This window comes from Salmo salar, chromosome 17 (genome assembly GCF_965601325.2).
Source record: "Salmo salar chromosome 17, fSalSal1, whole genome shotgun sequence".
NCBI classification, from domain to species: domain Eukaryota; kingdom Metazoa; phylum Chordata; class Actinopteri; order Salmoniformes; family Salmonidae; genus Salmo; species Salmo salar.
The window spans coordinates 39,658,430-39,672,500 of NC_138307.1; the positions used below are offsets into that span (position 1 = coordinate 39,658,430).

Here is a 14,071-nt window from a genome sequence, read left to right on the forward strand (position 1 = left end):
CTGCCTGAGCGGCTGTCTCCTCTACTAGACGACTAACAGTTAAAATACAGTGTTGATTCAGGAGGAGGAGGTGGAGGAGGAGGAGGTGCTGCCTGAGCTGCTGTCTCCTCTACTAGACGACTAACAGTTAAACTACAGTGTTGATTCAGGAGGAGGAGGAGGTGGAGGAGGAGGAGGAGGAGGTGCTGCCTGAGCTGCTGTCTCCTCTACTAGACGACTAACAGTTAAACTACAGTGTTGATTCAGGAGGAGGAGGAGGTGCTGTCCCCTCTACTAGACGACTAACAGTTAAACTACAGTGTTGATTCAGGAGGAGGAGGAGGAGGAGGAGGTGCCTGAGCGGCTGTCTCCTCTACTAGACGACTAACAGTTAAACTAGTGTTGATTCAGGAGGAGGAGGAGGAGGAGGAGGTGCTGCCTGAGCTGCTGTCTCCTCTACTAGACGACTAACAGTTAAACTACAGTGTTGATTCAGGAGGAGGAGGAGGAGGAGGAGGAGGTGCTGCCTGAGCTGCTGTCTCCTCTATTAGACAACTAACAGTTAAACTACAGTGTTGATTCAGGAGGAGGAGGAGGAGGAGGTGCTGCCTGAGCTGCTGTCTCCTCTACTAGAAGACTAACAGTTAAACTACAGTGTTGATTCAGGAGGAGGAGGAGGAGGAGGAGGAGGAGGAGGTGCTGCCTGAGCTGCTGTCTCCTCTACTAGACGACTAACAGTTAAACTACAGTGTTGATTCAGGAGGAGGAGGAGGAGGTGCCTGAGCGGCTGTCTCCTCTACTAGACGACTAACAGTTAAACTAGTGTTGATTCAGGAGGAGGAGGTGCTGTCTGAGCTGCTGTCTCCTCTACTAGACGACTAACAGTTAAACTACAGTGTTGATTCAGGAGGAGGAGGTGCTGTCTGAGCTGCTGTCTCCTCTACTAGACGACTAACAGTTAAACTACAGTGTTGATTCGGGGAGGAGGAGGAGGTGCCTGAGCGGCTGTCTCCTCTACTAGACGACTAACAGTTAAACTAGTGTTGATTCAGGAGGAGGAGGAGGAGGAGGTGCTGCCTGAGCTGCTGTCTCCTCTACTAGAAGACTAACAGTTAAACTACAGTGTTGATTCAGGAGGAGGAGGTGCTGCCTGAGCTGCTGTCTCCTCTACTAGACGACTAACAGTTAAACTACAGTGTTGATTCAGGAGGAGGAGGAGGAGGAGGAGGTGCTGTCTGAGCTGCTGTCTCCTCTACTAGACGACTAACAGTTAAACTACAGTGTTGATTCAGGAGGAGGAGGAGGAGGAGGTGCTGCCTGAGCTGCTGTCTCCTCTACTAGAAGACTAACAGTTAAACTACAGTGTTGATTCAGGAGGAGGAGGAGGAGGAGGAGGAGGTGCTGCCTGAGCTGCTGTCTCCTCTACTAGAAGACTAACAGTTAAACTACAGTGTTGATTCAGGAGGAGGAGGAGGAGGAAGAGGAGGTGCTGCCTGAGCTGCTGTCTCCTCTACTAGACGACTAACAGTTAAACTACAGTGTTGATTCAGGAGGAGGAGGAGGAGGAGGTGCTGCCTGAGCTGCTGTCTCCTCTACTAGACGACTAACAGTTAAACTACAGTGTTGATTCAGGAGGAGGAGGAGGAGGAGGAGGTGCTGCCTGAGCTGCTGTCTCCTCTACTAGACGACTAACAGTTAAACTACAGTGTTGATTCAGGAGGAGGAGGAGGTGCTGCCTGAGCTGCTGTCTCCTCTACTAGACGACTAACAGTTAAAATACAGTGTTGATTCAGGAGGAGGAGGTGGAGGTGCTGCCTGAGCTGCTGTCCCCCTCTACTAGAAGACTAACAGTTAAAATACAGTGTTGATTCAGGAGGAGGAGGTGGAGGTGCCTGAGCTGCTGTCTCCTCTACTAGACGACTAACAGTTAAACTACAGTGTTGATTCAGGAGGAGGAGGAGGTGGAGGAGGAGGAGGAGGAGGTGCTGCCTGAGCTGCTGTCTCCTCTACTAGACGACTAACAGTTAAACTACAGTGTTGATTCAGGAGGAGGAGGAGGAGGTGCCTGAGCGGCTGTCTCCTCTACTAGACGACTAACAGTTAAACTAGTGTTGATTCAGGAGGAGGAGGAGGTGCTGTCCCCTCTACTAGACGACTAACAGTTAAACTACAGTGTTGATTCAGGAGGAGGAGGAGGAGGAGGAGGAGGTGCTGCCTGAGCGGCTGTCTCCTCTACTAGACGACTAACAGTTAAAATACAGTGTTGATTCAGGAGGAGGAGGTGGAGGAGGAGGAGGTGCTGCCTGAGCGGCTGTCTCCTCTACTAGACGACTAACAGTTAAACTACAGTGTTGATTCAGGAGGAGGAGGAGGTGGAGGAGGAGGAGGAGGAGGTGCTGCCTGAGCTGCTGTCTCCTCTACTAGACGACTAACAGTTAAACTACAGTGTTGATTCAGGAGGAGGAGGAGGTGGAGGAGGAGGAGGAGGAGGTGCTGCCTGAGCTGCTGTCTCCTCTACTAGACGACTAACAGTTAAACTACAGTGTTGATTCAGGAGGAGGAGGAGGAGGAGGAGGTGCCTGAGCGGCTGTCTCCTCTACTAGACGACTAACAGTTAAACTAGTGTTGATTCAGGAGGAGGAGGAGGAGGAGGAGGTGCTGCCTGAGCTGCTGTCTCCTCTACTAGACGACTAACAGTTAAACTACAGTGTTGATTCAGGAGGAGGAGGAGGAGGAGGAGGAGGTGCTGCCTGAGCTGCTGTCTCCTCTATTAGACAACTAACAGTTAAACTACAGTGTTGATTCAGGAGGAGGAGGAGGAGGAGGTGCTGCCTGAGCTGCTGTCTCCTCTACTAGAAGACTAACAGTTAAACTACAGTGTTGATTCAGGAGGAGGAGGAGGAGGAGGAGGAGGAGGAGGTGCTGCCTGAGCTGCTGTCTCCTCTACTAGACGACTAACAGTTAAACTACAGTGTTGATTCAGGAGGAGGAGGAGGAGGAGGAGGTGCTGCCTGAGCTGCTGTCTCCTCTATTAGACAACTAACAGTTAAACTACAGTGTTGATTCAGGAGGAGGAGGAGGAGGAGGTGCTGCCTGAGCTGCTGTCCCCTCTACTAGAAGACTAACAGTTAAACTACAGTGTTGATTCAGGAGGAGGAGGAGGAGGAGGAGGAGGAGGAGGTGCTGCCTGAGCTGCTGTCTCCTCTACTAGACGACTAACAGTTAAACTACAGTGTTGATTCAGGAGGAGGAGGAGGAGGAGGTGCTGCCTGAGCTGCTGTCTCCTCTATTAGACAACTAACAGTTAAACTACAGTGTTGATTCAGGAGGAGGAGGAGGAGGAGGTGCTGCCTGAGCTGCTGTCCCCTCTACTAGAAGACTAACAGTTAAACTACAGTGTTGATTCAGGAGGAGGAGGAGGAGGAGGAGGAGGTGCTGCCTGAGCTGCTGTCTCCTCTATTAGACAACTAACAGTTAAACTACAGTGTTGATTCAGGAGGAGGAGGAGGAGGAGGAGGAGGAGGAGGAGGTGCTGCCTGAGCTGCTGTCCCCTCTACTAGACGACTAACAGTTAAACTAAAGGATACAGGTTGGTGTGGTTTCAGAATAATCAGTTCTACTAGGGTCAGGGCTAGGGTCACCGATAGGGTCAGGGATAGGGTCAGGGCTAGGGTCACCGATAGGGTCAGGGATAGGGTCACCGATAGGGTCAGGGATAGGGTCACCGATAGGGTCAGGGATAGGGTCACCGCTAGTGTCAGCGATAGGGTCACTGCTAGGGTCAGGGATAGGGTCAGGGATAGGGTCAGGGATAGGGTCAGAGATAGGGTCAGAGATAGGGTCAGGGATAGGGTCAGGGATAGGGTCAGGGATAGGGTCAGGGCTAGGGTCAGGGCTAGGGTCAGGGATAGGGTCACCGCTAGGGTCAGGGTTAAGGCCAGGGATAGGGTCAGGGCTAGGGTTAAGGTCAGGGCTAGGGCCAATGCCAAGCAAAACAGAAATCTGAAGACGAGTAGAGTGTAGTTTTTGACAGATTTTTATATTAAAAAGTTTTAGCAAGTCAACCGATTACAACAGTACAGTACAAGACACACAGATATACTATTACCAATACAGTAGTGTAAATAAAACCAGTTTGGAGTGTCTACACAAATCCCATCTGCACCACCTGTAAGGCCACTCATTGGTCATTCAGGCTGGAACTTGACTTTCCTGTACCATTCAGGAGCTTCTTTATTGGTCTGGAAGAGAGAGAACATGAGTTAGTCCAGGGGAAATGTTACCTTATTGGTAATACGACTTGTGATGCAGTGAGCTTTGAATTACTCAAAAATACCGGAGGACTGGTCCACCGGAGGACTGGAGGACTGGTCTACCGGAGGACTGGTCTACCGGAGGACTGGTCTACCGGAGGACTGGTCTACCGGAGGACTGGTCTACCGGAGGACTGGTCTACCGGAGGACTGGTCTATCAGAGGACTGGTCTACTGGAGGACTGGTCTACCGGAGGACTGGAGGACTGGTCTACCGGAGGACTGGTCTACCGGAGGACTGGTCTACCGGAGGACTGGTCTACCGGAGGACTGGTCTACCGGAGGACTGGTCTACCGGAGGACTGGTCTACTGGAGGACTGGTCTACTGGAGGACTGGTCTACTGGTCTACTGGAGGACTGGTCTACTGGAGGACTGGTCTACCGGAGGACTGGTCTATTGGAGGAGACCAGTAGGGTATAGGGAATCGGGTTCTATAGGGTCCTGGTCTAAAGTAGTGCACTAAATAGGGAATAGGGTTCTATAGGGCCCTGGTCTAAAGTAGTGCACTATATATAGGGAATAGGGTTCTGTGTGGGTGGGTGTGTTGCAGCATTAACCCGTGTGGGTGGGTGTGTTGCAGTATTAACCCGTGTGGGTGGGCGTGTTGCAGTATTAACCCGTGTGGGTGGATGTGTTGCAGTATTAACCCGTGTGGGTGGGTGTGTTGCAGTATTAACCCGTGTGGGTGGAGGTGTTGCAGTATTAACCCGTGTGGGTGGGCGTGTTGCAGTATTAACCCGTGTGGGTGGGCGTGTTGCAGTATTAACCCGTGTGGGTGGGCGTGTTGCAGTATTAACCCGTGTGGGTGGGTGTGTTGCAGTATTAACCCGTGTGGGTGGGCGTGTTGCAGTATTAACCCGTGTGGATAGGCGTGTTGCAGTATTAACCCGTGTGGGTGGGCGTGTTGCAGTATTAACCCGTGTGGGTGGGCGTGTTGCAGTATTAACCCGTGTGGGTGGGCGTGTTGCAGTATTAACCCGTGTAGTGTGGGTGTGAAGGGTTAACACTCACGAACACGGTGGGTTTGGGTCTGTGTCTGTGAGGGTTCTGCTCATCCTCCTCTGTGGTTCTGCTGAGGTGTTTGGGTCTGCTGAAGGCCAGCCCGGTCCCAACCCCATCAGGATCCAGGAGGGACTGGGACTCTCTGGACCTCATACTGAGCAGAACCTGCTTCATCACAGATAACTCCTAGAGAGAAGACAGAGGGGAAGGGGTCAGATTACAAAACCAGATTACAATAGGAGACCAGATTACAATAGGAGACCAGATTACAATAGACAATAGGAGACCAGATTACAATAGACAATAGGAGACCAGATTACAATAGGAGACCAGATTACAATAGGAGACCAGATTACAATAGGAGACCAGATTACAATAGGAGACCAGATTACAATAGGAGACCAGATTACAATAGACAATAGGAGACCAGATTACAATAGACAATAGGGAGACCAGATTACAATAGACAATAGGAGACCAGATTACAATAGGAGACCAGATTACAATAGGAGACCAGATTACAATAGGAGACCAGATTACAATAGACAATAGGAGACCAGATTACAATAGGAGACCAGATTACAATAGGAGACCAGATTACAATAGACAATAGGAGACCAGATTACAATAGGAGACCAGATTACAATAGGAGACCAGATTACAATAGACAATAGGAGACCAGATTACAATAGGAGACCAGATTACAATAGGAGACCAGATTACAATAGACAATAGGAGACCAGATTACAATAGGAGACCAGATTACAATAGACAATAGGAGACCAGATTACAATAGGAGACCAGATTACAATAGACAATAGGAGACCAGATTACAATAGGAGACCAGATTACAATAGACAATAGGAGACCAGATTACAATAGACAATAGGAGACCAGATTACAATAGGAGACCAGATTACAATAGACAATAGGAGACCAGATTACAATAGGAGACCAGATTACAATAGGAGACCAGATTACAATAGGAGACCAGATTACAATAGGAGACCAGATTACAATAGGAGACCAGATTACAATAGGAGACCAGATTACAATAGACAATAGGAGACCGGATTACAATAGACGATAGGAGAGTATACAGTGTGGTGGCTAGTAGCTAGTTGGTTACAGAGCAGTGTGGTGGCTAGTAGCTAGTTGGTTACAGAGCAGTGTGGTGGCTAGTAGCTAGTTGGTTACAGAGCAGTGTGGTGGCTAGTAGCTAGTTGGTTACAGAGCAGTGTGGTGGCTAGTAGCTAGTTGGTTACAGAGCAGTGTGGTGGCTAGTAGCTAGTTGGTTACAGAGCAGTGTGGTGGCTAGTAGCTAGTTGGTTACAGAGCAGTGTGGTGGCTAGTAGGTTATAGAGCAGTGTGGTGGCTAGTAGCTAGTTGGTTACAGAGCAGTGTTTTAGCTAGTGGCTAGTTAGTTAAGGAGCAGTGTTTTAGCTAGTGGCTAGCTGGTTACAGAGCAGTGTTTTAGCTAGCGGCTAGTTAGTTACAGAGCAGTGCGGTGGCTAGTGGCTAGTTAGCTAAGGAGCAGTGTTTTAGCTAGTGGCTAGTTAGTTACAGAGCAGTGCGGTGGCTAGTTAGTTAAGGAGCAGTGTTTTAGCTAGTGGCTAGTTAGTTAAGGAGCAGTGTTTTAGCTAGTGGCTAGTTAGTTAAGGAGCAGTGTTTTAGCTAGTGGCTAGTTAGTTACAGAGCAGTGTTTTAGCTAGTGGCTAGTTAGTTACAGAGCAGTGTTGTAGCTAGTGGCTAGTTAGTTACAGAGCAGTGTTTTAGCTAGTGGCTAGTTAGTTAAGGAGCAGTGTTTTAGCTAGTGGCTAGTTAGTTAAGGAGCAGTGTTTTAGCTAGTGGCTAGTTAGTTAAGGAGCAGTGTTTTAGCTAGTGGCTAGTTAGTTACAGAGCAGTGTTTTAGCTAGTGGCTAGTTAGTTAAGGAGCAGTGTTTTAGCTAGTGGCTAGCTGGTTACAGAGCAGTGTTTTAGCTAGTGGCTAGTTAGTTACAGAGCAGTGTTTTAGCTAGTGGCTAGTTAGTTACAGAGCAGTGTTTTAGCTAGTGGCTAGTTAGTTACAGAGCAGTGTTTTAGCTAGTGGCTAGTTAGTTACAGAGCAGTGTTTTAGCTAGTGGCTAGTTAGTTACAGAGCAGTGTTTTAGCTAGTGGCTAGTTAGTTAAGGAGCAGTGTTTTAGCTAGTGGCTAGTTAGTTAAGGAGCAGTGTTTTAGCTAGTGGCTAGTTAGTTACAGAGCAGTGTTTTAGCTAGTGGCTAGTTAGTTACAGAGCAGTGTTTTAGCTAGTGGCTAGTTAGTTAAGGAGCAGTGTTTTAGCTAGTGGCTAGTTAGTTAAGGAGCAGTGTTGTAGCTAGTGGCTAGTTAGTTACAGAGCAGTGTTTTAGCTAGTGGCTAGTTAGTTAAGGAGCAGTGTTTTAGCTAGTGGCTAGCTGGTTACAGAGCAGTGTTTTAGCTAGTGGCTAGTTAGTTACAGAGCAGTGTTTTAGCTAGTGGCTAGTTAGTTACAGAGCAGTGTTTTAGCTAGTGGCTAGTTAGTTACAGAGCAGTGTTTTAGCTAGTGGCTAGTTAGTTACAGAGCAGTGTTTTAGCTAGTGGCTAGTTAGTTACAGAGCAGTGTTTTAGCTAGTGGCTAGTTAGTTAAGGAGCAGTGTTTTAGCTAGTGGCTAGTTAGTTAAGGAGCAGTGTTTTAGCTAGTGGCTAGTTAGTTACAGAGCAGTGTTTTAGCTAGTGGCTAGTTAGTTACAGAGCAGTGTTTTAGCTAGTGGCTAGTTAGTTAAGGAGCAGTGTTTTAGCTAGTGGCTAGTTAGTTAAGGAGCAGTGTTTTAGCTAGTGGCTAGTTAGTTACAGAGCAGTGTTTTAGCTAGTGGCTAGTTAGTTAAGGAGCAGTGTTTTAGCTAGTGGCTAGCTGGTTACAGAGCAGTGTTTTAGCTAGTGGCTAGTTAGTTACAGAGCAGTGTTTTAGCTAGTGGCTGGTTAGTTACAGAGCAGTGTTTTAGCTAGTGGCTAGTTAGTTACAGAGCAGTGTTTTAGCTAGTGGCTAGTTAGTTACAGAGCAGTGTTTTAGCTAGTGGCTAGTTAGTTAAGGAGCAGTGTTTTAGCTAGTGGCTAGTTAGTTAAGGAGCAGTGTTTTAGCTAGTGGCTAGTTAGTTACAGAGCAGTGTTTTAGCTAGTGGCTAGTTAGCTAAGGAGCAGTGTTTTAGCTAGTGGCTAGTTAGTTACAGAGCAGTGTTTTAGCTAGTGGCTAGTTAGTTAAGGAGCAGTGTTTTAGCTAGTGGCTAGTTAGTTAAGGAGCAGTGTTTTAGCTAGTGGCTAGTTAGTTAAGGAGCAGTGTTTTAGCTAGTGGCTAGTTAGTTACGGAGCAGTGCGGTGGCTAGTGGCTAGTTAGCTAAGGAGCAGTGTTTTAGTTCGCTGGCTACATAGCCGTCAGGACCGTTGTGGCTCTGGGTCATATCAGTCCTCTATTTCTCACCATGTGGACACATGCCCTTGCTGCCTCTCTGGCATTTCAAACAGCCAGGCCTGCTCCTCTCTAATACTGCAGGCCTAATATGAGGAGCAGCTGTCTGCCAGGGCTGAGGGGGACATACTTGATGCCAGTGGGCCAGTAGTAGAATGCTGTGGTTGTAAATAGCTATGCAGAACATTTCTTGAATCGAATTCTGTTATCAGCTCTCAGGGTCTGCTCTAATATGGAAGGATATGATGTCGTCAGCATGTCTTATGGGGGCAACTTGATAGAGACCGAAAACAAATCTGTGTAATTCTGAATGAATTGTGGACGTTTTTATTCATTCAATTCAAGTGAGAGCAATTACTAATTTAAATTCACTTCAGAAAATGGACTCAGAATTGACCCTACGACGGATTGATCTTTGAGATCAATATAATGTGATGAACCCACCCACCAGGGAGGAGTAAATGTTAGTTACTGTACATCACTATGGCAGTAGGCTATACACTGAGCGGACAAAACATTAAGGACACCTGCTCGGTCCATGGCATACACTGACAGGACAAAACGTTAAGAACACCTGCTATTTCCATGACATACACTGAGCGGACAAAACATTAAGAACACCCGCTCGTTCCATGACATGCACTGACAGGACAAAACATTAAGAACACCTGCTCTTTCCATGACATACACTGAGGTGGACAAAACATTAAGAACACCTGCTCTTTCCATGACATACCAGGTGAATGCTATGTTCTCTTACTGACGCCATTTGTTAAATCCACTTCAAATCGGTGTAGACGAAGATGAGACATGTTAACCGAGGATGTTAAAATCCTTCAGACACTTGTAACATGGATTGTGTAGGTCTGCCGTTCAGAGGATGGACGGGAAAGACGAAAGATTGAACAGGGTTTTGGTCGTAGATACCAGGAACAACCGGTTTGGGTGAAGAACTGCTCAGTCAGTCTATAGCCTACTGGTGACTAATGATGTATAGCAGGATGTACACTCAACATTAGAGAGGTGGTGTTATACTCAGTGTATAGCAGGATGTACAGGGGGGATCAACATTAGAGAGGTGTTGTTATACTCAGTGTATAGCAGGATGTACAGGGGGGATCAACATTAGAGAGGTGTTGTTATACTCAGTGTATAGTAGGATGTACAGGGGGGATCAACATTAGAGAGGTGTTGTTATTCAACATTAGAGAGGTGGTGTTATACTCAGTGTATAGCAGGATGTACAGGGGGGGTCAACATTAGAGAGGTGTTGTTATTCAACATTAGAGAGGTGGTGTTATACTCAGTGTATAGCAGGATGTACAGGGGGGATCAACATTAGAGAGGTGTTGTTATTCAACATTAGAGAGGTGGTGTTATACTCAGTGTATAGCAGGATGTACAGGGGGGGTCAACATTAGAGAGGTGTTGTTATACTCAGTGTATAGCAGGATGTACAGGGGGGGTCAACATTAGAGAGGTGTTGTTATACTCAGTGTATAGCAGGATGTACAGGGGGGATCAACATTAGAGAGGTGTTGTTATACTCAGTGTATAGTAGGATGTACAGGGGGGATCAACATTAGAGAGGTGTTGTTATACTCAGTGTATAGTAGGATGTACAGGGGGGATCAACATTAGAGAGGTGTTGTTATACTCAGTGTATAGCAGGATGTACAGGGGGGGATCAACATTAGAGAGGTGTTGTTATACTCAGTGTATAGTAGGATGTACAGGGGGGATCAACATTAGAGAGGTGTTGTTATACTCAGTGTATAGCAGGATGTACAGGGGGGATCAACATTAGAGAGGTGTTGTTATACTCAGTGTATAGTAGGATGTACAGGGGGGATCAACATTAGAGAGGTGTTGTTATACTCAGTGTATAGTAGGATGTACAGGGGGGATCAACATTAGAGAGGTGTTGTTATACTCAGTGTATAGCAGGATGTACAGGGGGGATCAACATTAGAGAGGTGTTGTTATACTCAGTGTATAGTAGGATGTACAGGGGGGATCAACATTAGAGAGGTGTTGTTATACTCAGTGTATAGTAGGATGTACAGGGGGGATCAACATTAGAGAGGTGTTGTTATACTCAGTGTATAGCAGGATGTACAGGGGGATCAACATTAGAGAGGTGTTGTTATACTCAGTGTATAGCAGGATGTACAGGGGGGATCAACATTAGAGAGGTGTTGTTATTCAACATTAGAGAGGTGTTGTTATACTCAGTGTATAGTAGGATGTACAGGGGGGATCAACATTAGAGAGGTGTTGTTATACTCAGTGTATAGCAGGATGTACAGGGGGGGATCAACATTAGAGAGGTGTTGTTATACTCAGTGTATAGCAGGATGTACAGGGGGGATCAACATTAGAGAGGTGTTGTTATACTCAGTGTATAGCAGGATGTACAGGGGGGATCAACATTAGAGAGGTGTTGTTATACTCAGTGTATAGTAGGATGTACAGGGGGGATCAACATTAGAGAGGTGTTGTTATACTCAGTGTATAGTAGGATGTACAGGGGGGATCAACATTAGAGAGGTGTTGTTATACTCAGTGTATAGCAGGATGTACAGGGGGATCAACATTAGAGAGGTGTTGTTATACTCAGTGTATAGCAGGATGTACAGGGGGGATCAACATTAGAGAGGTGTTGTTATTCAACATTAGAGAGGTGTTGTTATACTCAGTGTATAGTAGGATGTACAGGGGGGATCAACATTAGAGAGGTGTTGTTATACTCAGTGTATAGCAGGATGTACAGGGGGGGATCAACATTAGAGAGGTGTTGTTATACTCAGTGTATAGCAGGATGTACAAGGGGGATCAACATTAGAGAGGTGTTGTTATACTCAGTGTATAGCAGGATGTACAGGGGGGATCAACATTAGAGAGGTGTTGTTATACTCAGTGTATAGTAGGATGTACAGGGGGGATCAACATTAGAGAGGTGTTGTTATACTCAGTGTATAGCAGGATGTACAGGGGGGATCAACATTAGAGAGGTGTTGTTATACTCAGTGTATAGTAGGATGTACAGGGGGGATCAACATTAGAGAGGTGTTGTTATACTCAGTGTATAGCAGGATGTACAGGGGGGGATCAACATTAGAGAGGTGTTGTTATACTCAGTGTATAGTAGGATGTACAGGGGGGATCAACATTAGAGAGGTGTTGTTATACTCAGTGTATAGCAGGATGTACAGGGGGGGATCAACATTAGAGAGGTGTTGTTATACTCAGTGTATAGCAGGATGTACAGGGGGGATCAACATTAGAGAGGTGTTGTTATACTCAGTGTATAGTAGGATGTCCAGGGGGGATCAACATTAGAGAGGTGTTGTTATACTCAGTGTATAGTAGGATGTACAGGGGGGGGTGAACTCAACATTAGAGAGGTGTTGTTATTCAACATTAGAGAGGTGTTGTTATACTCAGTGGAAGGAACACCTTTTCCTGGGAACCACGAGACAGAAGGAACCAGTTTGTTCGGTTGCCTCCACGTTTTATAATAATACTGACATGACTTTATCATCCAGATTCTTCAAACAAGCCTCTCTGTTCTGGACAGTGTGATTCTTCAAACAAGCCTCTCTGTCTGTACCGTACAGTGTGGTTGGGGCGGCAAGGTAGCCTAGTGGTTAGAGCGTTGGGCTAGTAACCGAAAGGTTGCAAGTTCGAATCCACGAGCTGACATGGTACAAAATCTGTTAACCCACTGTTCCTAGGCCGTCATTGAAAGTAAGAATTTGTTCTTAACTGACTTGTTAAATAAAGGTAAAATAAAAAAGTGTGATTCTTCAAACAAGCCTCTCTCTCTCTCTCTCTCTCTCTCTGCACAGTAAGTTAAGTCATGTAGGAAACAGTGGAAACATGCAGCAAACCATTACACACCATCATCACTACCCCTATTAAAAAACAACACTTTGGGTGGGTTTGCTCAGGCAGCCCAGCCTTTTGCCTAATTATTAGCAAAGGATCTGATCTGGTTGCTCATAAGACCAATTAGTGGAGAAAGATCAGAACTGGGCTTCCGGTGTAAACGCTGCCTGAGAGACATATTTGTTAATATAATGCTGTTGAAGAAAGAGGAGCTATTCTTCCTGGGGTCCACACAAAACATGACAAAATACAGAAAACTAATAGACAGGAACAGCAACACGACTTTGAACTAAGAACAATACGACTAAAGTCTCTAAGGTTTCATAGAAAGACATTCCCGGTGAGGAAAGGTTCCAGAGAAGTGAAGCAAAACTGTGTGACATAAAATAATAACAAGAGACAATAAAGAAAAATAAACCCCATAAATGGCTGGGATAGCCAGAGGTTATCTAGCTAACAAGCTAGCAACAAACCAAATGGCTGGGATAGCCAGAGGTTATCTAGCTAACAAGCTAGCAACGAACCAAATGGCTGGATGGTTATCTAGCTAACAAGCTAGCAACAAACCAAATGGCTGGATGGTTATCTAGCTAACAAGCTAGCAACAAACCAAATGGCTGGATGGTTATCTAGCTAACAAGCTAGCAACGAACCAAATGGCTGGATGGTTATCTAGCTAACAAGCTAGCAACAAACCAAATGGCTGGATGGTTATCTAGCTAACAAGCTAGCAACGAACCAAATGGCTGGATGGTTATCTAGCTAACAAGCTAGCAACGAACCAAATGGCTGGATGGTTATCTAGCTAACAAGCTAGCAACGAACCAAATGGCTGGATGGTTATCTAGCTAACAAGCTAGCAACAAACCAAATGGCTGGATGGTTATCTAGCTAACAAGCTAGCAACGAACCAAATGGCTGGATGGTTATCTAGCTAACAAGCTAGCAACAAACCAAATGGCTGGATGGTTATCTAGCTAACAAGCTAGCAACAAACCAAATGGCTGGATGGTTATCTAGCTAACAAGCTAGCAACAAACCAAATGGCTGGATGGTTATCTAGCTAACAAGCTAGCAACAAACCAAATGGCTGGGATAGCCAGCTGGTTATCTAGCTAACAAGCTAGCAACGAACCAAATGGCTGGATGGTTATCTAGCTAACAAGCTAGCAACGAACCAAATGGCTGGGATATACATTTCATTTGATTTACTGAGTGCAAAAGATGGTTAAGATGAAAGGGGACGTTTACACTGAGGGGTTGGCGGGACCTCTAAATATATTACTGATAACCTTGGTTGGCAGATATAAAAGTAAAGTCTTTGTTACCCGGGCAATACCTTTCAGATATAATGAAACGTGGGCAGAAAGTTGGTAAGGTTGGCAGCTTTTCGTCGTGGTTTGAAAGGGGCTTTAGAGAAGAC

At 46.1% G+C, this 14,071-nt stretch overlaps 1 protein-coding gene across 1 annotated transcript in view; it reads right to left on the minus strand.

The window, feature by feature from the left end:
• Positions 1-3,999: 3,999 nt before the first annotated feature.
• Positions 4,000-14,071, minus strand: part of LOC106575026 (progesterone-induced-blocking factor 1) — a 59,886-nt gene continuing 49,814 nt past the window's right edge. Inside the window, exons 13-14 of the mRNA XM_082963319.1 lie at positions 5,306-5,482; positions 4,000-4,220 (exon numbers count right to left, since the gene is read on the minus strand). Of these exons, the coding sequence (XP_082819445.1) occupies positions 4,167-4,220; positions 5,306-5,482 (231 nt within the window). The 3' untranslated portion in view covers positions 4,000-4,166. The remainder of the gene's footprint in view (positions 4,221-5,305; positions 5,483-14,071) is intronic.